The sequence below is a fragment of the Equus przewalskii genome, chromosome 26, assembly GCF_037783145.1.
Source record: "Equus przewalskii isolate Varuska chromosome 26, EquPr2, whole genome shotgun sequence".
NCBI lineage: Eukaryota > Metazoa > Chordata > Mammalia > Perissodactyla > Equidae > Equus > Equus przewalskii.
In genome coordinates this window covers 14579155-14604459 of record NC_091856.1, presented here as the reverse complement: position 1 = coordinate 14604459, position 25305 = coordinate 14579155, and the positions used below count along the sequence as shown (strand labels likewise).

Below are 25305 nucleotides of genomic sequence, written 5' to 3'. Positions count from 1 at the left end.
AACAGAACTGTGAGGTCCTTACTGTTTTATGCCCTGTTAACAGATGTGAAACTAAGGCGTGAGGGCTCATATCTCTGCCCCAGGTCACACAGCAAGTAAGTGGCACAGCCAGGATTCAAATGCCGCCTCCGAACAATGCTTCTAGACTGAACTGTCTGATGCCCACTCTTGCTTGGTGACCACGACTATCTAAAAAACATCTATGTGTGCCAGCCAGTGTGTGTGTGTGTGCGCACACATGTGTGTAAGAGAGAGAGGGAGAAAGAGAGCGTGAATGAGCACACACTCTACCAGGACACAAAGGCCCAGGGAGAAGAAGAGACTTAACTAAGGTCAGGGGGTCGTGGGCAGGGGCAGAATTAGGTCTCAAAGTTAGTTTCTCAAACGCCGGACTTTCCAGTGTCCAGTGGGCATTCGCCTATGTACAGAGGTCGGGGAGCAGGTTAGGGGCAGACAGCCAGCTACAGACAGGACAACAGTAACTTGTCATGAAGTTGTGGGTTTTTTTATTGAAGTATAGTTGACATACAATATTATATTAGTATCAGGTATACCACATGGTGATTTGACATTTACATACATTACAAAATGATCACCATGTCAAGGCTAGTAATGAAAGTTCTAGAACACACACCTGGAACCCCTCACCAGGTGCCCTCCGCCTTACTCAGGCCTAGCTCTGCTCTCTGCCTCTGTCCTCCTTGCCCCTCCTGGCTGGACTCACTGATGCTCACTGAAGGATTCCTCCAACTAGGCCTGCACAGAGCAGGGCAGGAAGAGGTCAACAAGACATGGTCCACCTTCAAGGAGCTCTCAATCTGGGAGGGAAGGGGACTCACCAGCCAGAAACCTAGGACCCCACACACCTGCCTCCCTTGCCCTCACAGCCCATCCATCCCCACATCACATGGGGTTTACCTTCTTATTGTCTCACAATTCTGTCCATTTGTTTCCCACTCTACTCTAAGCTGCCATGATCTGTATCTGCTAAGGACTGATAGCTCTTAGCCCAGAGAGGCTGCCCAATTTATGCAGCAGAGGGAGATGCGTGTGCCTATAGAACTGTAAGAGGATAGAGGGAAACAACCAGGTCTACCCAGAGAGGGTCAGAAAGGGCTTTACGGAGGGCCAGTCTAGGGTTCTGAAGAGTGAATAAGAGTTTGCAGGTGGGAAGGTGGGAAAACATATTTGAGGGGGATGGGATTTGCATATAAACGCCTGAAGGGTGCCTTAGGGTGTCTGAAGAATGGCAATAATTTAGAATTCAGGATGGGGGATGAACTGACAGTGGGGCCTCAGTAGCAGGCAGGGCCAGAGCGAAAAGGCCTTTGCCCTGCAGAAAATGGGGAGCCACTGAAAGACAAGGCCTCCCCGAGTGGGGGTGAGCTCTGGTTTAAAATTGGTCGTCTCCCAAGCAAATACATATAGGCCAGCTAAAAATCTTTATGCGGAATTTGTCCAGATATGAAGGATTATGAATAGGGGAATGACTTGGCCCATTTGCTTTGCAAAATGGTTGCTCTGGGGGCTAGGTGACAGATGGGCTGGAGAGGGAGAGACGGCAGGAGAGGTTGATGCCGTGGTCCAGGGGGTCAGGTAGTGGCTGTGGAAAAACTGAGGTTGGGGGGGGGGGAATGTAGACGTCTAGGAATGAGGGAGAAGGAGGGCCAGAACTTTCTAGCTTAGACTGCTATAACTGGCAGAGAAAGGCCCTGCCACCTCCCCACACCGGAAAGTCTCCTCACCACTTCTCTGCTCTCCACCTTAAAGAGACAGAATACTAATCTGATTGGTCAGTTCCAGGGCGACAGTTAGGTCAAGCTTATTTGAGCGTGGGGTATCTAAGCATAAGGGAAAACGACACACAAGAACGTGACTGTCTCTTCCTTTCACCCACAACTAAGTACACACTGCCTTTGCATCTCTAGGCAGCTACTGACCAGAAGGAGGAAACATTCCCCCAACAAACAGGGGCTTGGGGAGCGAGAAAGTCCTCCCAGGCCTTCAGGCTGGGCCCTAGGCTCCATCCCAGCTTTCTCAGAGAGCCCTTGGCGCTGGGCAGGTCCAGCAGAAACAAAGCCCCACTTGTGTCCCCTGCTACTGCCCTGGGTGCCTGTTTCCCTTGGGAATCTCTCGGGCAGAGTGGGGTGTGGCAGGGCAGGGCAGGCCTATGGTGGCTCCCATCTTAACATCATCAAAACCCCTGCCTTTCTTTCTAACAGCTTCATCAAAAGGGAGAAAAGAGCTAGGGAAGAGGAAGATGACGGGATGAAAGAGGGAGCGGAGTTTTGAAGGCCAGAAACTGGCTCTGGGGAATAAAGAAGCCCAGGGGCCCCCTCCCAGTGAGTCAGTGAGGGCAGAAGCTGGCGGGGCCCGCAGGGAAGAGCTGGGTTTCAGTTTGGAGAGGCCCATGGGCGTGGGGGGAAGAGGTAACCACAGAGCTGAGAGATCCGGGGGTCCAATCCCAGTGTGCGGCTGCTGACCAGCTGTGTAAGCTGTCCCACAACTGCTCTGAGCCCCCGTTTCCTCAGCTGTCAACTGGGCGTAAGAGCACCTCGCAGCCAGGGTTGTCATGCAGACTAATTAAATGCGGTCACATCTGCAACAGCACTTAATAAACCGTAAGCCTCTGCACAGCATAAAGAAGTGTTATCTTTTTTATTATTCCCTTGGGAATGAAAAGCAGGTGCCTCTGATGAGCGTTTGTCAATTCTCAGCCCCACCCAGCTGCTTTCCGCCCAGCCCTCCCTCCGGCTTTCCCCAAGCCCCTTCCATGTGTTTGTTCTCTGATACACGCTCATCCCTTTGGTCTCTCCCTACAGGCTTCTTCCTTTTTTTCTCCTAATTTATGTATCGACCTCCCCAGTATTAAAATAAGAACCATAGCCCCCAGAAACTCTGACTGGTCCCCTTGCCCCTTCTCGTTACTATCCAGTCCCTCCTCCTTCCAGCCTTATATTTGTACAGGATTTTGCAGTTTATAAAGATTTTTTGTTTTCCCTTTTTTGCATCAGTTATCTGTTTCGTTATATCGCTAATGTTACAACAAACTTTGAGGTTAGTAGTACTCGCCCATTTTACAGATGACAAAACTGAGTCTCAGAATTCAGCAGGAGTCCCACATTCCTCCTCTGATGCCTCACTGCCTCCCTGGGATGCTAAGCTTTTAAAATGAGTGGTCTGCATCTGCCATCTCTACGTCCTTGACTCCGTTTTCCCTTAAACCCATATAACCCAGTCACTGCTTCCACTGTTGTACTCTCCTCAAGGTCACCAGGGCCACTAGCTCCTCCCCAGCTGCCCACTTCAGAGGCCCCTTAGAGACCTCATTCCTATTAAACCTTCTGACTCTACCCACTATCTTCCCTTTCTTCAAATTCACTCTTTCCTTGGCTTGAACCAGGGCTTGAAGTCTACAACAGAGGAGGTGACAGAGACGGTTCCTTTCGTGTCTGTGGTTCCTGTACCTGCCTGGGTGGTGCAGCGTTAACCCAGGTGACTCACGGGACCCTTGCTTTGGAATGCTGCTTCCGTGGTGTGCTCTGAGTCGTGGCAGGATTTCAAAAGCACATTCCACCCCAACCACCAGCCAAGCTGCCAAGGGCTTTCCCCGAAAGAACAATTTACCTTGGTTTTGACCAACTTGGCAGAAGATGGGTTTTTGATTTGATGGCAAATAGGATCAGAGCTGTCACATCTTGTGACTTGGCCAGGCATGCAAGGGTTGATGTCAACAGTCTGGGACAGAGCAAAAGGGGTCACTCCTTGGAGTTAGACTCTCTTAATAGGAGTGGAGCAGAGGCTAGGGAGATGAACCCAGCTGTAGGTGACAGGGTGGGGGCGATGTCTACTCTCCCATTGTCCAATATGGTGGCCATTAGTCCTATGTGGCTACTTAAATTTAAATTACAATGAAATAAATGTAAGCATTTAGTGCCTTAGTTGCACTAGCTACCCTGCAAGTGCTCAACAGTCATATGCGGCTAGCGGCTGCCATACTGGACAGTGCAGGTACAGACTGTTTCCATCATTGCAGAAAGTTCCATTGGACAGCACTGATTTTAGTCCATTGAATAGAAAAGAAGAAAAAGTAAGCACTTGGCTGAGAGAGAGTAAGAGACAGGCAAGCTCACCAGGGATGACCAGTAAGAGGGGACTCGGCATGGCCAACCCAAGCGTGAGTCACACTGGAGGTGCAGGCAGGAAGGCAGCAGGGGAGGCAGGCACTATAAAAATGCCCCCCTCCCACTCTCTGTGTGCATCTCCAGCATGAATATTATGGTTATCTCATCAGAGCCCATTGTGTTTTCCCAAAGTGGGATCCTCAGATAGGCACCCGGTGCTAGAACTGGCATTAGGGAGGTGGGGGACACTCCTGTTTCTCTCCAGATATTGATCTCTTGAGTCTACACAGAGGGCTGGATAGTAGATGTTTGGAATTGAGATCAGGGATTAGATGTTGAGGAGGAAGTCAGAAATATAATCTGGAGCAGAGGGAAAGGATTAGCTAAAAATATCAATTTGGGACTCAGTTGTAGTCACCAAAAAGTCCTTTCATCATTGCCACTTTTGGATCTAAAAGCTAAGATGATGTATTAACTCTCCAATTATTTCTGTACCATTCGGTAATGAGCATAGTCTGGCTAATTATTTGCTTGGAGATGAGTCCTTTAAAGAATGAACAAAGTGAGTGCCTATTCCAAATGCTTCTGTCCTAGGCTCAGGAAAGAGAACAGAGGAAACAAAGGAAAGATCCGAAACCTGGAAAAACTTCATTCTAATCTGACTCACTCCTTTAATTGTAAATTCCAGGTGGTATGCTAGCTTCAGGCATGGCTGGATCTAGGTAGTCAAAATCAAGTTGTCATCAGAAATCTAATCTCTTGGCTCTCCATCTCTTGGCTCTGCTTCTCTTGGTATTGGTGTCATCCTCAGGCTTTCTCCATGTGGTGTTAAGGTGGGGCCACAACGAAAAGTTCCAGGCTTACACACTGCTGCTTCATGAAACCCAGGGGAAAAAAATTTCCTCTCCCAATAATTTCAGCAAGAGTTTCCATTCCTGAGTGGGTAACAGGTCTCTGGGAAATGCAATGCTCTGATTGGCCAGGCCTGATCATGGGCCAACAGAGGCAGGGGGCGGGGTCAACTTCACCAAGACCTCTAGGCCGCTGAGTTGGGGTGAAGTAGTTTTGCAAAGTAACCCAAACAGGAGAATGGATGCTAGGCTGGCAGAAACCACAGCTGCCTTCCACACAGTCTTTAATTAATGATGGCTATTATTCTTGGGAAACGATAGCAGAAAGATTGAGCCAACATTTATTAAACAGTTGGAACGGCAGGGAAAGCTTTCTGGTACATAGTAAGATCTCAATAAATGTTTATAGAAAGAAAAATTTACAAGGGAGTAAATAGGAACACACATTAAAACGTAATCTTGTTCTATGGTGGGGGGGAGAGTCTGATGGAATGAGGGCACAATTTTATTGAGTCTAGGAAATGAGCCAGGAAACAAAGGCTGGGAATAAACGGCACATTTCTGAGAGGAGTTCCTCAGAGACAAGGCTAAGGGCTGTTTAATTAACGTGTAAAGCTACTCTGGAGGAAGAGAGGGCATCAGGAGCTCTCCGAGCTTTGCCGATGACACAAAACTCCTGAGCGGCGATGGGGAGGATACTGGGAAGTTCTCATGAACCTGAGGGGGTGGGCAAAGAGTGGCAGTGAGCCTTAACGAGGCGAAGGCAAAAAGGTGACTCTGGGGATCAAATTCCAAATGATGCCCATGAGACTGAGGAAGTCAAGGTGCTGTCTATGACCAAGAGAAGGACCTGGAATTCAATGTAGACTGTTTCTTGAGAACATCAGCCCAATATGGTTCTAGGCAGAAATGCAGGTGACATGCTGGGGGTTCATAAAAGAGCGCTGTATTGACAAACAGGATACATGGCCAGTTCTGGCTCATTCCTATGTGGCAATAGAGGAGGTTCGAGAATGGGCAATTAGAATTTTTCGAAGGGCTGGTTTTAGAGCTCAGATAACAAGGATAAGGACTTTCAGGCCTGAGAGGCAAAGATGAGAAGGAGCAGTCATTGAAATACGAACACTGTGAGCAGACAAAATGCCAGCTTGCTCCTCAAATGCTGAAGTTCTGAGGCTGAAACTTGAGTGACATGAAATTTCATCAAAGGAAGGCCTCAGCTTGTGTTTCTCCTCTGTGTGGCGGAAAAAATGTGCTGAAATCACTATTATGATGAGGACTGAAGGAGCTCCACTAGGTGACAGTGCCTGGCATAGAGGGGGTACAGGTAAAACTAAAGCCATCTGGAGTCCCCATGGGATTCTCGATGACACGGTATTGTCAGTAGCTCATGGGATCTGAAGTCAGGAGACATGAGTGTGAGTCCCGGCTCCACTCCAACCTTCATTTTTCCCATCTCTAAAGGGCAGTGACAATACCTACCCCACAGGGCCCTTATGAAGATGAACTGAGATCCTGCATTCATTCAACAAGCATTTATGGAACACCTGCTACTTACCAGACAGGAGGCTAGGTCCTGGGTGGGGATAGAATGATGAATAAGAAAAAGTCCCGTCCTCATGGAGCCTAGCATCTCGTAGGAGAGAATGATAGTGGATAATCACAAACCAGAATGATGCCTACTATGAGAGGGGTGGCACCATGAGAGTACCAAGGGGATATGAAAACTGTAATGCACCAAGCTAATATTACTTAACATTGTACATGTAGTAGCTTCCTATTGCTGTTGGAATAAACTACCACAAACTCAGTGGCTTAAAACAACACAGATGTTAGGGCCAGCCCTGTGGCCGAGTGGTTAAGTTCATGCACTCCGCTGTGGTGGCCCAGGGTTTTGCCGGTTCGAATCCTGGGCGCGGACATGGCACCGCTCATCAAGCCACACTGAGGCGGCATCCCACATGCCACAACTAGAAGGACCCACAACTAAGAATATACAACTATGTACCACGGGGCTTTGGGGAGAAAAAGGAAAAAAAAAGTAAAAAAACACCACAGATGTATTATTTTACAATTCAGGAGGTCAGAAGTCCAAGATGGATTTTAAAGGCAAAAAGCAAAGACTGCATTCTTTCTGGAATATCTAAGGCATAATCTGTTCCTTACCTTTTCCAGTTTCTAGCGGCTGCCCAAATTCCTTGGCTCCTGGACACATCACTTTGACTTCTGCTGCCATCGTCACATCACCTTCTTTGACTCTGACCCTCCTGCCTCCCTCTTATAGGGACCCTCGTGATTATACTGGACCCATGCAGATAATCCAGGATAATCTCCCCGTCTCAAACTCTGTAACTTAATCACATCTGCAAAGTCCCTTTTACCATGTAAAGTAACATATTCACAGGTCCTGGGGGATGGGATGTGGATCTCTGGGGGGCCATTATTCAGTCTGGCATAGCCCTGCTGGACCATATAGTAGGAAGTGGGCTATCCTTAGAAACCAGTGAGCAGACTGGGCTACCTTTGAACACCAACTTGCTGACGGTATTCTATGAAGTCTAGCCTTGGGGGAGGGGAGCAGAGTGGGTGTCTGAAGGCTGATGGCAGATGACCCCTCACTGTGCACTGTCACACAGTAGACCCCTGTAGAGTTATAAAGTGGACACTAGGCAACAAGCGTTGGCTGCTGCCATTCAGGAGCTCTGAGACCTGGGGCAAGGATATTACTCCTCTAGGGCCTCCAACTCCACCTAAGTCAATGGGGATAAACAGAACTACCTGGAAGAGCTGGAGCGAGGCTTAACAAAAACATCACCCATGAAATCAGCCAAGACAGCGCCCAATCCTCAGTAAATGTCTATTTTGGAATGCCTCCCCAATTCATCCTCCCCTCTCTCCCTGTCCCTTTGGCTGTGGCCACTGCCTTCATCCAGGTCTCTGGATGAAACCTTCTTGCCAATCGTGCCACATGCCGCAGCCTGGCAGCAGAGGTAGCCGTTAGGAGCAACAGCTTTGAAGTCCAGCAAATGAGCGTATTAACCGTGGAATCTAGGGCAAGTCTCTTAAATCTCTAAGCTTCAATTTCCTCCTCTGTGCAATGGGGATAAGAACATCTCTTGAACCAGGCTGTTGTGAGGATTAAGTAAGATGAGGAAAGAAAAGGGCTTAGCACAGTGTCAGGCACAAAGGAGTGTTATCTTTCCCAAGAGGCCTGATCTCCCCTCACCCTCTCCTCTTCCACATTCCTTACTCGCAATAAAGGACAACCCACTTCTTTTTGAGGGGCATTGTTTATAAACGCTTCTCTCTGCCTCCAATATTCTCAGTGTGTCCTGTATATTCATTCTCGGGCCTCAGTTCTACTCTGCTTTCCAGTAACTTCTTCAACCTTCACTAGCCTTCTCAGTTACGGCTATTTATGCAGGCCCCTGCCTCAATGCTGGACCCGAGGTCCTTACGGAAAGGGGTTTTTCTGCGTAGTATGATGGAAAAGGCCTCCCACTCCCCTCTGGGCTCCATTTTCCTATCTGGAATGAGTCCACTGGACTGGAACGGCTCAAAGGGCCCTTCCAGCTCTGAGATCTTAAACTGACGGAACTTAATCAAGTAGCAGGGACCTGGTAGATTACCTAGTCACCGCGTTCCCTTTCCAGAAGGAGAAAATGAGAGCCCGGGAGGACCTTCAGTTAAGGCCACACTCTCTCTGGCCTCCGGGTCAAGGCTTCCCGGAGGGCGTGCAGCCCTGTTTTGCTAACGAGGCAAGGGGAGACTCTCGGGCGTCTCCGGGGCTCGGGGCGCCGGAAACACGTGTGTGCTCACCTACGTGTACACACGTGAGCACACCTACAGCAGCAGGGGGCGCTCGGGCCGGCAGGGGGCAGCACAGACCCGGTTTGCAATTAGCCGGCGCAGCCCCGAGGGAGGAGGGCGTGCTGCAGTCCCCGCGGCGGTGGTGGCGGCTGGAGGTGCAGCCTCCCAGGTGGGAGGCGGGGGCCGCGGGCGCAGGAAAAGGCGTCTGGGGAGCGGGCGCTCGGCGGGGCCTCCTCGGGCCCGGGCGCGGCGCGGCGAGTGGGAGCGAGCGCGCCGGGAGCACGCAGGCGCCCTGCTCCGGCTGGCCCTCGGCCGGCGCGCCGCGCGGGAGCAAGCCGCAGCCCGGCCCCGGGCCCCCCCGCCCCGCAGCCCCGCAGCCGGCCGTCGGGAGCGGCCCCCCGGCGGCAAGCGCAGGCCGCCGGCCCGGGAGAGCGCGCGGCGGCGGCGGCGGCGGCGGACGGCCCGGGGCCGCCCCGAGTGCGCCCTCCCGCCGGCGGCCACTCGCAGCCGGCGCTGGCCGGGCCGGCGCGCCCCGCAGGCAGCCGGAGCGCGGCCCCGGCCTCCGCGGGAGCGAGCCCCGGGCCGCAGCCCGCGGGAGGCGGCGCGGGCGGCCGAGGGCACTGACGGCGGCGCTGGGCGCTCCCCGGCGGCGGCGGCGCGGCGGCGGCGGCGGCGGCGGCGGCGCAGGAGGCGGAGGCAGGGGGCGCCCCCAGCCAGGATGCTGCGGTTCCTGCGCCGGACCTTTGGCCGCCGCTCCATGCAGCGCTACGCGCGGGGCGCGGCAGGGCGCGGGGCCGCCGGGCTGGGGGACGAGCGCGACGGGGGGCCGCGGGGGGGCCCGGCCGCCGCCGCCGCCTCTTCGACGCTGCCCGCTGCCCCTGGGGGCAGCGTGTTCCCGGCCGGCGGCGGGCCCCTGCTCCCGGGCGGCGCGGCCGTGCACATCTCCGCCGCTGGCGCCGCCAAGGCCACCCTCTACTGCCGCGTCTTCCTGCTGGACGGGACCGAAGTGAGCGTGGACCTGCCGGTGAGTGACGGGGCCGGTCTGGGGCACTGGCACTCTGCGCCCCTTGGGACAGCCCCCTGCCCCGAGTGCTTCCTTCTGGGGCGCCCTCCGTGCAGCTCTCCGGGGATCCCCTCCCCCTTCTCCTCCTGCGAGCACTCCTTAACCCTCCTTCTCTCTCGGTCCACCCGTCCCGGTCTCTTCCGGGGCCCCATCCCTGGTCCGCGCCCCCTGTTTAGCACAGTGCGCTGCTGGGTTGCGCCTTCTTTGGCTCCCACCTTGCCCTTTGGGCCTCACTCTCTCCCCAGCACCTGGTCCCCTGGTCCTGAGTCCCCGCCCCCTGTATTCCCCTTCCACCCCCCACGTTTCAGCGTGGGTCTTCTCGATGCTGGCTTATTGTTAGAAAATTTCAAAGCAATGCGGGGCTGCCCCGGGGTAGCCCACTTGCCCCCACAAACTCGCCACCAGGCCTTGTGAGATGGCAGGGAAGGGAAGCCCCCCCGCCTGCTGCCAGGCAGGTGCCCCAAGTTTGGCAGGGAGTCAGGGGATCATTTCTGCTCCCACCTGATCCCCTCAGTGCCTGCCCCATCCCCATCACCAAGAGCCCCTCTGGCCCGCGGCCTCGCAGGAGCTTGGGCAGCTTGCGAGCACTCTAGAATCGATTCTCTTGGACCTGGCCAACTTTGCTCGGGCAGGGCCCTTGCTGGGGCGCTGAGAGTCGGCCCCGGGGTACCCACGGGGCTTGGCGCGCCGGACTTTCCCCCGGGCGACGTGCGTGGGGACGCCGAGGCACCCCAGGGTGGCGGCGCGGGGGCCTGAGTCGCGGGCCACCCGCCCACAGGTGGTTGCACCTCGCCCCCCTCCGACAGAGAGCTAGGCCGATGCTGCTGTCCCCGCCAGGGCGTCCACCTACCAACGAATCTTTCTAGCCGAAGGGGCCCGGTCTGATTAAATCAAATCTGCACATTAATGGGGCGCCTACTGTGCACCCGGCGCTGCGGCAGACGGTGCCTTTGGGAACCTTTGGGTGTGACTGAGGACACAACAATGGTTCAGCTTTAGATGAATGTGACAGATCATCCCGAAGGTTTCCAGGGAAAAAAATAACACACCTGGAGTTGCAAATAAAGCATTTAAGCCTTCCCGGGTGGGGGAAATTCTTTGGACTTCCTGAGAGCACCAGGAACATGACAGGGTTTTGGATGGGAAAATCAGAACCTGCCCAGCTACACGCTTCCCTGTGTAGCTTTAATTTTGAGACCGTTTCAATTTATGGCAATTTCATTTCTCTGGCTCCTGGTGCTCTCCATAGGATATCATTTCGTCGTGAGGATACCCTTTGGGGGCCTTCTTATTCATGGAAAAGGAGCCAGCATTCCGGTGCTTAGAGCTGTTGTCTTTAAAATAGCATTAAAACGTGACTGCTCCCCAAGATTGAGGCTCTCCAGCTTTTATTCAGCTGGGAGAGGAGGCCTGGAAGGCCGGGAGCAGTGGAGAGGCGAGCAGGCTGCCGCTGGAGCGGGCAGCTGGTGTGTGCAGAGGATGTGGCGTATTTTGCATCTCGGATCTGGGAAAGCAAGGCTCTCCTTGGAAACTTCGACAGTGCTCCTTCCTGCTTGGTTTTCTTGTCTGTTCCCCTGGGGATGATTCGTTTATAAAACGTATTGCTTCTGTCAGGTTTGTGCGACAGGCTTAAGTGGTGTTTCTGGGATGAAAAATGCAAACTGAGTCAGGCGCATGCGTGGTGAATAGACCCACACAGGTACACGGATGAACAGGTTGAGACGGGAACGGTGACTTCTTACAGCTGGTGGAGCCCTCAGTGAGCCAGGTGGAGGGGAATATTTGCATCCTAAAAGGTTTCTTCACTTGATAAAAGGCTATTTGATGGAAGAATTCACCAGGTTTTCTTATGATGGCAGATTTCTTGATGCTTTAAGGTGTCATTTAGCGAACCCCAAATTTTATTTATACCCATGTATATACACCCTGTCCAAAGGCAAGTAAAAAACAGATGCTGGCTTTTGTCCTGTGAGCCCTCAAGGAGAAAAGATGAAGAAGAAACACCAGTGAGCACAGCTCGTCGATTTAAAGGTTTATTAGGTACTAGAACTTCATCACACAGTCTCCTTATGCTCATCTTCCCAGATCAGAGTTTTGGTGCCTGTAATTAATTCTTGGAGTTCCGATGTGAGCACACAGCTCCTGATAAATTTGTAGCCTGCGTGCCCCTCAGCCCCATTCCGCTGGGCTCACGTTTTATGCCGTTTGGCCCCGCTCATCATTATTTTCCTTTTCTGCGTTTCTGGCTTTTTACCGCTTCCTGGGCTCTGGTGTGGCGTTGCTGCCTGGCGCACAGATAGGATTTACCTTTGACCGCCATACTCTCGCTGGATTTTCTGTCTCCAGCCACTTCCGCAGGCACCCCATGCCCCGGCCAGGCTAACTATGGCTCCTTTGTAATTAAAACCCTCTGGTGGTGTTAGCTGCAAGAATTCCTTTGCTCAGCGTGCTAAAATCAGTTACACATTGTCATAAACCATTTTATTAGCCTTGGTCAGGACACTTGGGTTCTGAAATTGCCTCGCACACAACACCACCCTCAGTGTGACCTTCCCAGGCACCTCACTCTTCAGTCAACATTCATTGGGCGTCTCCAGTGTGCCAGGTGCTGTGCTCTGGACACAAAGGTGAATGAGAGGCGGCTTTGGGGCTCTTGGGAAACATCGGGTGGAAACACATCTTTTTGTTCTGAGTGATGCTAACTGATATGATAGGCTCACCCAGACGGTGCTGGGGGATGGACGGGCTGGGGGAATTGAGAGGAATTCCTAGAGGGTTTTTTTTGTTTTTTTTTTTTTGAGGAAGATTAGCTCTGAGCTAACATCTGCTGCCAATCTTCCTCTTTTTGCTGAGGAAGACTGGCCCTGAGCTAACATCCATGCCCATCTTCCTCTACTTTATATGTGGGATGCCTGCCACAGCATGGCTTGCCAAGTGGTGCCATGTCCGCACCCGGGATCTAAACTGACAAACCCCGAGCCGCCAAAGCGGAACGTGCAAACTTAACCACTGTACCACCGGGCCCGCCCCTTCCTGGAGATTTTGACACTTGAGATTATAGGATCTCAAATCCAGTGTCCCTTGTGCATTTTTAGAATACCTGTTCTGTTGGGTCCACGTCTTGACCAAGCCACAGCCCAGTTGTTCTGTATAATAAAGGAAAAAGCAACCATAGCTGTCTTCTCCAGCGATCCTCCTTGGCTGGGGCCTGGAGCCCTCTTGTCTGGCAGTGGGCTGCACCCCTTGCACACCTGTGTTCTTACTCTTTGCTATGGATAGTCAGCGGTTTCTCAATCTTTGATAAAATGTGAATGAAAGGATCTTTTAAAAAATTTATCTGTAACATGCAGTCTACAGTGGGCTTGCTGTACAAACCCACCTTCCAAGGGAGTCCTGTTCACCCTACCAACCGACCAGAGTGCCTCTCAGAGCCACTCCTTCAGAAACCTGGCCCTGCGTTGCAAGGTGCCTCCCTCTCTCAGCCCAGCCCCGCCCGGCCCAGCCCTCAGGTGTGGTCTGCTGAGAGCAGGGCAGGGCTCCCTCGGCCTGCCCTAGACACTTTCCTTCTATTAATGCAGCTGAAGATCCCATTAGTGTGCTTGGCAGCGGCACCCTCTGTTGACTCATATTAGCTCTCTGTTGACTAAATCTCTGGCATTGCTTTTGCTCGTGCGGCTGTTGCTCAGCCCCGTCTCCCCCTCCCCTGCATGCACAGTCTTCCAGCAGCTCTGTGTGGAAAGCTGTTAGGCTGTGGGGCTGGCTGGTTAGCACTCCCGCCATGCCTTGGAGGGCACAGCATGTTGGCCAGTGTTGCATCTGGTGGAGCCGTTTTCCGTCTCCGGAACTTGGCCTTGACTCATTGTGGGGCAGCGCCAACGTGGAGAGGCTCAGGGTTCGAAGATCCAATTTGAGTCTTGCAGGCTGGCTGTGCCACCTTGGGCAGCTTAAGCCCTCAGAGCCTCGGTTTTCTGGTCTTTAAAATGGAGATGTTGGGAGGATTGCGTGACAAGAAAGATGTAAAAAACCTCAGTAAACAGCAGGGGGCTGAGGGGTGGCTGGGAGGTTGTACTCTTACACGCATCCACGCCTCCTCTTTGGCCTATGGGAAGGGTTTGGAAAAATGTCTAGTAATGAGTATTAGGGAAAAAAAAAAATGCTGTGCCAGGAAGGCTAAACATTGCTTGGCTCTCCATTAGTGGAAATTGGAAGTGGGATGTGGTATCAGAGATGCTTTCTGAAAGTCTCACTTTGGATGAGAAAAGAATCGCCCCCCTCCCAAATAAACAGAAAAATGCAGGCACTTCGAAGTTTTGGACTGGGACCTCTGATCCAACAGAACATACGAGATACAACATCTGCCTTCTTTTGGAGTTGAAAGGGACCCTAGATGGCACATATGCCACCCTTTGTATACATGGGAAACTGAGGCCTGTGGATGTACAGTGACTTCCCTTTAGTCACTCGGTGAAGAGTTGGAAGGGGCTACGTTGGGGACCCTGATTGTCTAGCCTTTGGAGGTGAACGTGGGATGGGCTGTAGGAAGCAAGACTGAGCCCTCGTCCTAACTCAGGACCGTGGAAGGGGGCGGGACGTCTTCCTGGAGGTTGGAAGTAGGACACATTTCTGCACACCATGGGAAAGCCCAGCAAAGGGGTTCTCTGACTTCAGGGTACACCAAGTTCATCTGGGAGTTTCTTTCCTCCCGTTAAAACCCACAGAATTTCTGATTCTCAGGACATTCAGGAAGCTGGACTTTTCCCAAGTACCCTGGGTGATTCCAAGGAAGGTGGTCCCTTCACACCTTTGAGAACCCTCGCTCTGGCGCTGTGAGAACAGAGGGCAGCGCACTGTGCATTAGAAACTGCCATAGGCGGTGGGGGGCACTGGCTGTCTTTGAGCTGGGGTTGACAGTATCATCCCTGAGCTTTAGGGAACCCGTTTTCGCCACAGTGGAGTGGAGGCTGGGCCGGAGGAGGGACTTGAGACCAGTCATGCTGTTGGAATAGTCCAGGTGAGGAGGGCCACCAGGAGGAGGGGCAGAGTGGCAGAGCGGTTCGCAGGTGGAGTTGGGGGTACATGCTGGGGGCAGGGGAGGCGTAGTGGAGTCTGGCTTGCAGGGCAGGGGTCTCCTTACTCTCAGTTGTGGGAAGAAATGGGGAACCGTATGACACCCCAGGAGACAGGAGAAGGCAGCTGCTCGTGTTGTCCCTCTCCCAAGGTTCCGGCTGCCTTGGGCTCCTTGCCTTATCCTGGGCCTCTGGACGACTTGCTTGTTCCTGCCCCTGAGGGAAAGTGTAAGCTCAAGGTGGCCCTCCACTGCTTACCCCACACCCCATGCCCTCCCCGTCCCAGACCGTGAATGAGACCATGCGAGCCTCGGATACCTCTGTGGGTCATGAATTTGTGTATTGTAAAAAATACTTTGTTTTAAAAGGAGCTTGGTGTCGGGGTGAGAGAGGTGGATGGTGAACATCCTTCGGAAATGGGATACAGGCGTGATCTCTTACTCTGGTTCCACACTTGCTGGATCATCAGTGTTAATATTGGGGGTGGGGGGGTGCAGTCGCCAGCCTCTCCAGTGCCAGTAACGTGACCCTACACTGGTCCAGGGCTGAACAAATATTAACTTGCTAAGCACTTTCACGTGCATAATCTCATTGAATTCTGTCCCTCGCGCACCGCTGTGGATGTAGGCACAGGTCTGTTTAATTTTGAAATAGCGAAAGGTCAGTTGCCAGAGGGAGGGTAGAATTTTCTCTGAAATTCTTGCAAAGGGACTTAGAAAGAATCTGCCCGGTAACCACAGAAATCCTCCGCCCACAATTTGTCCTCAAAGCACATGTTCCATCCTTCTCCGCTGCCTGACTGCCTCCGCCCGGCCTGCCCCACTCTGCCTGTGTTCTCTCGGCAGGAATCTGGTTCCGTTTGACCCGGGTACCGGCTCCGGCCCATGGCACCTGCCTGCGGGCAGGGTCAGCTGCTGATTCATCGTGGTGTTTTTCTCAAGGTGGCGTGGGCTTTCATTTCACGTTGGAATGTGTTTGAAGCAGAACGATTAGAAAATACAGAGATGCGAGAGAAGTTCAGACATCCGCTAGAATCTCAGCAGAGATAACCGCTGTTAAAATTGTGGTGTGTATCCGTCTGTAGGGTTTTTTTTGGTTTTTAAATATAAATATGGATTTTAGATGATGAATTTATATGGGTTGATGAAAGTCTGTCTCCGCACCCCTTCAGCACAATTGAATAGGGACTCTTTAGGGTGGGGCCCTCGCCCCGACCCCTTGCATTTTCTGGGACCCTTACCTGGGGTGGGGAAGCCCCCTGTGGCCAGCTGAGCTGTGTGCTGCCTGCTGCCCCTGCTGGGTGAGAGGCGAGCTCCCTGTCCTCCGAGCCCATCCCCCCATCACCTCTACTTTCTGGTAGGTTAAAGGTCCTGCTGATGTGGCCTCAGAGTACCCTTGCATCCCAAGGCTCGTGTTCTGACCACCTGCTTTGGGGCGGTCGCCACCCTCTCACCTGCCCAGGGAAGCCCACGCTCTGCTACCAGCCAGAGCAGGTCTGGCAGAGGTGGGCGGGCGCCTTGCAGCCTCCCAGGTGTGCCCTGCCTGCCCTGGTCCCCCTAACCTCACTCTTTCCGCAGCCTCTTTGGTTTCTTTCTAGAACTGGATGTATCTGACTTATCCCCCTGGATTTTAATTTCAGTTTTATTTTTGTTTTCCAAAATGTTTTTCTTGGCCCCCAGTGTATTTTCTTCAGTCGGCAAAGGCTTATTGGGCGGTTACACTGCAGTAAGCATTGGGCTGGGAGACAGCAGGGACGGAATAGTTCAAGTCTAGAAGGGGAGGCAGTGTCAACCCGTAACGTGGAACCCCACGTGCGGTAGGGCAGGGGGCGAGCAGCAGAACTGTGGGGTGGAGTTGGACACGGTTAGATGCCCGCGGTGGCATGGAGTTGTCCCCAAGGATGCATCGGAGGTCAGCTGTAGATTCAGTTGGAAGGAGCTGGGCAGAGGGAAGCAGCAGGTGCAAATGCACGGAGGATGGGAGCCAGAAGACCCAGTTCCTGGGGTCTGGCTCCATGGGGGAGGGAGGATTCTGGGCTCCGGTGTGTCCCTGAGTCTTAAAGGAGTGAGTGAGGGACCTGTGAAGTGCAGATGAGTGTCTCAGGCTGGTGAGAGCCAAGGTTTACTGTGCGTTTGCTGTGTGATTGTCTTGTTGAATCCTCACAAAACGCTTTTGGGGGTTACTCTTGTTATCCCTGGTTTGCAGAGGGGAGAAAGGGGCTTAGCAGACAGGTGGAGGAGCTTGTGCGTGTCACATGGCTCTAGCTTCAAGCCCAGACGGTGTGGCCGGAGATTTGTGGTCTGGCAAGGTCCTCTGACAGCAGGACTGGGCACGGGAGCCGGGGTGGTGGGTGGGCTCTAAGCCTGCCCCAAAGGTCCCAAGGTGGATGGGGACCCCTGAGCCTCAGAAGGGTGTCCTCCTTTGCAGGCCACGTGGGATTTCCAGAGATCAGATTTACACCTCCGGTCACACTCATTGAATGTAGTTTCGCCCGGGATGCCTTCTGGTTTGATGGCCATAAGGCTTCAACACCGAGCTCAGAAGTAGCCTACGTTTTAAAAACTGCTTAATAGAGCAGCCTGAAAATTATCGCAGAGAAAAGCATTTTATGTATTCTCATCTGGCTGCAGAGCAACGGGTTGGTTTTATTTCAGTCTTTGTGCTTTTTTGTACATGGTGTGTATCCTTTTTTAAAAAGTTTTTTTCTCCCGTCCAAGGCTTCCTGACACACTGCTCATCAGTTTGGTGGCCTCTTTTGTGCTTATTTTGGATTACTTGAATTCACCCCTCATTGTGTGTGTGTAAGTGAATAACACCTGTCTCTTGGGGTGGGAGGTTGGTATGCTGAGCACCTGGTACCTTGGCCTGGCAGGCAGCCCTACCCCCGAGGTTGGCAGAATCTGTGTGACTTCCCTTAATTGCCACCGTCTGGGAAGGAATTATTATCCTTTTTAAGCATGGTCTTGGGGAGCGGGTGGCCTTGGGCCACTCAGCTAGTCAGTGTGGTGGAGCCAGAATGGAATGTAGGTTTCCTGACTCATCTTCCAGGGCTCTTCCCCCAGCCCATGCTGGGCACTCGCAGCCTGCCTGTTTGAGATGTGTGCTCCTGGGAACTCCCTTGGCAGAGCACACTCTTTTGTGACTTGACAGGTCAGAATTTCATGTGATAAAAACCCCTCTCGCTGCTGAACCACCTTGCCTTTCAAGATCTCTGGCATTTGGGTTCTCTCTACCATTTCTCAGCACTTTTTGCGGATTCTTTCTCACCAAAGTCATAGCTGGCTGAGTGCCCTGCATTTCCTCCTTGAAGTTAGAACTGGGAGATGATGTTCCCGGGCTCGTGTGCCCACCTGTGGGGTCATCCGGAGCATCCCTGATTCCCAGCACTGAGCTCGGTCACAGGGGTGGAATTGTCCATGCCGCCGGTCCCCCAGGAGGATTCAGAATCTGTGGTTCCACAAGTGGCTGTGGAGCTGGCGTCCCTCAGCTCTGAGGTGTCCCCTCCACGCCTGTCCTGTGATCTGAATGTTGTCCCTGTCCTGCCTTATGTCTGCTCAGGCGGGTTGTGGTGGGCCTGCTGGTGCTTCTCCATTTTCCCACCTGCTCGCTTGCTCAACTGCACCTACCTTGAGTTAGGGTTTTTTTTTTTTTTGAGGAAGATTGCCTCTGAGCTAACATCTGCCTCCAATCCTCCTCTCTCTGCGGAGGAAGACTGGTCCTGAGCTAACATCTGTGCCCATCTTCCTCTACTTTATATGTGGGACGCCTACCACAGCATGGCGTGCCAAGCGGTGCCATGTCTGCACCCGGGATCTGAACCAGTGAACCCCGAGCTGCCAAAGCGGAATGTGTGAACTTAACCACTGCGCCACCGGGCTGGCCCAGAGATTTTTTTTTATTGTGGTAAAATGTAAGGAACATAAAATTTACCATTTTTAGGTGTATAGGTCAGTGGCATTAAGTACATTCACATTGTTGTGCAGACATCATCACTGTCCATCTCCAGAACGTTTTCGTCTTCCCAAACTGAAACTATACCCATTAAACACTTCCCATCCCCCTCCCTCCTTGCAGGCCCCTGGTAACCACCATTCTCCCTCCTGTCTCTGTGAATCTGACTACTCCAGGTCCCTCATCTGAGGGGGATCATGGAGGATTTGTCCTTCTGTGTCTGGCTCCTTTCACTTAGCACAATGTCCTCCAGGTTTGTCCGTGTTGTAGCAAGTGTCAGAACTTCATTCCTTTTCATGACTGAATAGTATTCCAGTGTGTATGTATCACACTTTGTTTATCCATTCATCCAAGTTAAGGATTTTTTGGTGCAGGTCTGGGCCTGCCTACCTCAGTCCTGCCCAGTCATTAGTGGCGCTGCCGCTGGGGACTTGGATGTCCCCTGCCCGCTCCTTGTGGTTTTATTCTTGGCATTCTGGCACCTCTCCCCTGGGACTCTTCTGCTGTGTGCTGAGCATCCTTCCAGGTTATCTGGTCCTAGTTTTCCCCCTTACATTTTTGTCTGAGTTACTCAGTGTTGGCAACCTCTCTGTCTGGCATGTTCTTTAAATTTTTTAATGATGAAATATAAATACAAGAGTGTCTATAATATGAATAGTTTAAAGAAAAATAACACACTGGACATCCATGTACCCACCAGCCAGTTAAGAACAAAGATCATCACGGGCGTTGGTAAAGCCGGGCCCTCCTCGCATTCGCCTCCCTCCTGCCCTCCGGAAGTTAGTCTCTCATCCTTTTTCTTTACAGGTTTGCCGCGCAGGTGTGTTTCCCGAAGTGATATATTGTTAGTTTTGCACATTTGTGAACTTTATGCGTATGGATTTTTCACTCGATACTGTGTCTGTGGGATTCATGCGTATTGATGCGGTAACTAATTCTTACTGCTCTGTAGTTATTCCTTTGCGTGAATCTAGCGAATTTATCCTTTGTCAGTGGACATTTGCGGTGTTTCCAGTTTGGGGCTGTTAGGAGAAGATGCTGCTGTGAACATTCTGGAATTGGTCTCCTGGTGCACATAGGCAAGCAAGCATCTGTCCTGGATGTGCACCCAGGATTGGAAGGGCTGGGAGGGTGTTGGGCAGGGCCTTTTAGGATCCTGCAAAAGGGTCTTCCAGAGTCCCAGCAGCGTATAGAAGTATCTGCTCATCCATTCTTCAACATGTGGCATTGTGCAGCCTTTTGTTGTATTTTCCTAGTCTGGTGGGAGTTAGTAAGAATTCAGGGCGGTCTTCATTTTTCCCCAGTTATTGATGGGGGTCAGTATCTTTGCATATGTCTCTGAGCCATTAAGCATATTTCCTCTTGGAGTGCTTTGTTCTGTGATTTCTGCCTGTTTTTTAGTTGAGTTGTGTTTTTCTCGTTGTGTTCAGCTCATTCCCTGCTGATCTTTGTGATGTTGTCATACCCCCTTCCTCTTCTGCAGAACGCTCCTCTTCAGGCCCTCCTTACAGGCCTTTCTTCAGTAAGTAGGAATTAATGGGGTTTTTAAATTTTTTTTTTTCAGATTGGCACCTGAGCTAACAACTGTTGCTAATCTTCTTCAATTTTTTTTTCCCTTCCTCTCCCGAAAGACCCCAAGTGCATAGTTGTATGTTCTAGTTGCAGGTCCTTCTGGTTGTGCTATATAGGATGCCGCCTCCACGTGGCCTGATGAGCGGTGCCATGTTCGTGCCCAGGATCCAAACCGGTGAAACCCTGGGCCGCTGAAGCAGAGCATGTGAACTTATACTCAGCTGGCCCCATGCTTTGACTTCAGTTCTGCTGTGAATGAACTGAAGTCAGTTGCTGCTGGGGGCTTTTGGTGAGCAATTGCAGGATCTAGGGTATTCAATTCTGCCCACTTTTTTTTATTTCCAGTTCTTATTATTGAAATTTTTAAACATTCAAAAGTAGACTGTGTTTAGAAAAAGTAGTACCCATCATATAATGAATGTCATGAACCCCAAGTCCCCATCATCCAGCTTCCTCACTTGTCGATATAGCCACTCTCAGTTCATCTGTATCCTCACCTCTGTGCCTTTGTAATTATTTTAAAACAAATTCCAAACATGTGATTTCAAACATGTACTTCAGTACACACGTCTAAAAGATAAGGGCTGTGATTTTAAAAATGTATCCATAATACTATTAGAACACCTAAAAATAGTTAATTATTTTTTAGCATCAGATATTTAGTCAGTGTTCAGATTTTGCTGTTCGGTGGTCAGCAAGCTCCTTTCATTGCATTTGGTTGATATTCTATCTAAAGCTCTGTAAAAATTGTTTTTAATGTTTTTTTCCTAGCTTCATTGAGGTATAATTGACAGATAAAAATTGTAGGGGCCGGCCCGGTAGTGCAGCGGTTAAGTGCACACATTCCGCTTCTTTGGCCCGGGGTTTGCCGGTTCGGATCCCGGGTGCAGACATGGCACCGCTTGGCACACCATGCTGTGGTAGGTGTCCCACATATAAAGTAGAGGAAGATGGGCACAGATGTTAGCTCAGGGCCAGTCTTCCTCAGCAAAAAGTGGAGGATTGGCAGTAGTTAGCTCAGGGCTAATCTTCCTCAAAAAAGAAAAAATTGTATATATTTGACGTGTAAAGCATGGTGATTTGATATGCATATACACTGTGAAATGGTTACTGTGCATCAAGCTAATTAATGCATCCATCACCTCACCGGTTACCTTTTTGTGTGTGTGTGTCTGGTGAGGACACTTAAGATCTACCTACCGCCTTAGAAATGTCAAGGATACTTTACATTGTTATTAACTATAGTCACCATACTGTGCATTAGGTCCCCAGAACTTACTCATTTTATAACTGAAAGTTTGTGTCCTTTGACAAGCATCTCCCTACTGTCCCCACCCCACAATTTATAGCTCTTAGTCTAGAGTTTTCCCCTCCTCATTCTTTTGTTTTTTGCCAGTGGTTTGCTGAAGAAGCTGGGCCATTTGTCTTAGATAGTTCCCCACTTCCTGGATTTCGTTGATGGCATCCTCAGTGTTTGCTTACCCTGAGGTACGGTTGCTTCAGGGAACTGGCGTTGTTTGAAGCCTGTGACTCAGGGCACGCAGAGCACAGTAGGACAGGGTCCCCGCCCTCAAGAAGCTTGAGTGCAGACAAGTCATTACACCTGGTGTGAAAAGTGCCATAGAGAGTTTTAAATAAGCTCAAAGGAAAGTCTAAGATGAGGGGACTGGGAGGGAAAAATAGGCAACCAGAAAATTTCAGAGAGAAAGCTTTGGGCTCTAAGGACAAGTGGGAGAACATCCTTCCCGGTGGCCACATCTGCATATGCAAAGGCACTGAGGCTTGAACTAACACATCCAAGATTCCTGCTCCTTGCTCAGCCCCTGCCAGTGAGCCCAAGCATCCTCCTGTTTTTCATTGGATGTTACTTCTTTGAAAAGGTCCAAATTCCTCATCTTTGGAAAGTTTTCAGTAGATTTGATGAAAGAGCGTCTTTTCTTTCTCTTCTGTGTCCACCTTCTGTTTCTTTATCGGCCCCTTGACATTGGTTTTGAAGGTCTCCCTTGATGTTGGATTCTTTCTTGCTCTAGCTCACTCCTGTTTGGGTCCCTTTACGTTCTCTGGGAGGCCCCAGCAAGCCTTTCCATCTCCTGGCTGGAGGTGCCAGCAGACATTTTAGGGAACAGAATCAATGAACACTTCCAGGAGAAGGGAGGCAGGGCGGACAGCAGGGCAGTGGGGACCACTGGGTTTCATCCCTAAAGAAGCGCTTGGAGACCACATGGTCCAAACCATCATTCTGGGCTGGCAGAGCTCTCCTGTCTGCCTTGGGACCCTCATTGCTGCTCCGTGCAGCCAGCCGCTTCTCACCTGTGGCAAATGGGCAGTAATTAGTGTGTAATGAGAGCGGTTGCCTGCACACAGCCCTCCCGGCTCCTGCTCTCAGTGTCCAGCGACATTAGGCCAGCCCCTTTGCCTCTCTGAGGCTCCACCACCTCTTCCGAAAGCCAGCCGTGGTTGTCCCCCCGGCCCAGAGGCAGCATCGCCTGCCCTGTCGCCTGCCCATGAGATGGATGTGGGCTTCACCTGGGAAAGCCCTGGGGAGCCACGCAGGCTTCTGAGGTTAGTTATTAACCCACGGCGGACTCTGGCAGCCCATTGCGCCCCGTTGCCCTGACTGCAGTCCTTTTATTGCCCCTGTTTGCTGGGGCCTGAAACCGGAGAGCCAAGCCACCTGCTCCTTGGTCGCAATCTGTATTGGGTGGCATCAATGCTGCGTGGATGGCAGCGAGATTGACTGGTCAAAGTCCAGGGAGGGGCCCGGAAGGGCTTGGAACCGGCCCCAGGCTCCACACACAAGCCGGCAGTGGCAGATCCCGTGGGTCCCTGGGGGGGGGAAGCTGAGAAAAGGAGATTCAGATGTGGGATATTTTAATGGGAGAGCTGGAGTCCGAGGCTGGAAGTGTCTGTTTAGGATAGCTCGGTATATAGGATTTCTTTTGCTTTGAGATCCAGGAGTCTTTGGCTTTGTTCTAAAAGCTGTGGTGGATAGTTCCTCTTCATTAACGAGACTCCTGAAGAAAAATGCAAAAATTACGTGCTGTCTTCTAAGAGAAAAAGAATTGTGTGTCCCTGAGTTACTGGAACACACCATTTATCTTATTAACTTGCTTCAAGGAGTGAGCTCTTCCACGCAGGAGTTTTCCACAGAGCAGTGGTTGGTTCTCTTTACCAACAAGACCTGTTTCATTGCAGCTATTTGATTTATTCGTTAAAAACAACAAAATACAAGATCAAAATACAAAAAGCAGAGATCATTTAGTGTGTGTAAGACCCTGTGCGAGGAATATGAAATGTCCCAGAGGTGGGTCCTGCGTCGAAGGAGCTCATTTGGGGTGGGGTGTGGCCTTGTTCTCGAATTGCATCGCCCACCTCCTGGCCCTCTGAACAAGGAGAGGGAGCAGCTTTGACCTTGCCTTGGTGGCCCAGGGTCAGCATGCTAAGGACATCAAGGTTAGAGGACCCCTCCCCTCAGTGGCTCCAGGCTTCCACATCGTCTGGATCCTCGGGGTCAGCTCTGTGTGCTGTTGCAGCCTTCAAAGTGTTGTGGCTTTACTTGTGGCTCCGTCAGGACACACCCCAGACTACTACCACCAGGACTGCTGGGCATGGGGGGGTGGGACCTAGTCACTGGAATGTTTTAAAACTCCCAAGGTGATCCCACTGTGCCGCCAAGTCTCAGAACCACTCTTCTGCAGGTTCACATCCCTTATGTTAGCGTAGCGTTTCAGGTTTAGATCAAGCTTTCACCTTTCATGGTTTTATTTAATCCTTATGGCACCTCTTTGAGAGAATTGTGGGTGTTCCGATTTTATAGAAGGCTCCAGATTTTTGCCCAACATCCCACAGCTGGTAAATGAGAGGACTATACTTAAAATCCCTTTCAGGCTCTAAGGCCGCTTCTCTGCAGTTTTTCTCCGTGGCTGTCACCCTCGTGGTTCTCTAGCAGTCCCCACCCCGACTCCGCACACTTCACTTCTCACCTGTGTGCCTTTGCTGTGCTGTTCCCTTCTGATTGGCTGGTTCTTATCTCATAAGGGTCTAGCCATCCTTCAGGGCCCATCTCAGATGCTACTGTGTTTATGAAGCTTGTCCCGAACCACCGCCCAGCCTGCTCCTGCTGTGTAGCCTTCCCTCTCCTGCTGGAACCTGCAGGGCGGTTTGGCTTGTGGAGGACCTGGTACATTTCATGTTATAGTAGTTATTTGCGTCATAATTCAAGTAATAAAAAACATTATTGACTTATTTTTGCAAATGATTTTATTTTGGTAAAATAAACATAGAACAATTTACCATAAGTGACATTTAGTAATTTCACAATGTTAGCCACCATCATCACTAATCTACCTCCAGAACATTTTCATCACCCCGAAAGGGAACACTGTACCCATTACCCATTCTCCATGCTCCCCTCCTCCCAGCTCCTGGCAACCACTAATCTGTTTTCTGTCTCTATGGATTTGCCAACTCTGGATATTTTATATAAATGGAATCGTACAGAATGTGTGGCCTTTTGTGTCTGATGTCTTTCACTTAGCATAACGTTTGCAAAGTATATTGATCTTTCTCATTGATTTAAGCACTTTACATGGCTTACTTAACTCATTGACTCCTCACAGCCCTATGCGTTAGGGAGTTCCTGTTAGCATCCTCGTTATACGGATGAGAACAGTGAGGCACAGAGAGGTTAAACAACATGCTAGAACACACACAGCTCATGAGTACTCTTGGCCCCTGCCCTGTCCTACTGGTGTCGGCTCTACCTGCTGTTGACCTTGACCTTTAGAGATTGGGGTAGAAGCTCAACCTGTGAGGTTGAATTTGAAGAGTAAAAATGAAACGTGAAGAGAGAATTAATCTCCAGCACA

At 51.3% G+C, this 25305-nt stretch overlaps 1 protein-coding gene across 16 annotated transcripts in view; it reads left to right on the top strand.

Moving 5' to 3' along the window:
* The first annotated feature begins 8966 nt into the window (after positions 1–8966).
* Positions 8967–25305, top strand: part of EPB41L4B (erythrocyte membrane protein band 4.1 like 4B) — a 130910-nt gene continuing 114571 nt past the window's right edge. For 3 of the 16 annotated variants that reach the window (XM_070594938.1, XM_070594937.1, XM_070594935.1), the window contains exon 1: positions 9454–9809. In XM_070594938.1, coding sequence (XP_070451039.1) covers positions 9504–9809 — 306 coding nt within the window. In that variant the 5' untranslated portion in view covers positions 9454–9503. Of the gene's footprint in view, positions 9810–25305 lie in introns of all 16 variants that reach the window. The other 13 variants (XM_070594947.1, XM_070594946.1, XM_070594944.1 and 10 more) reach the window with 7 other exon arrangements.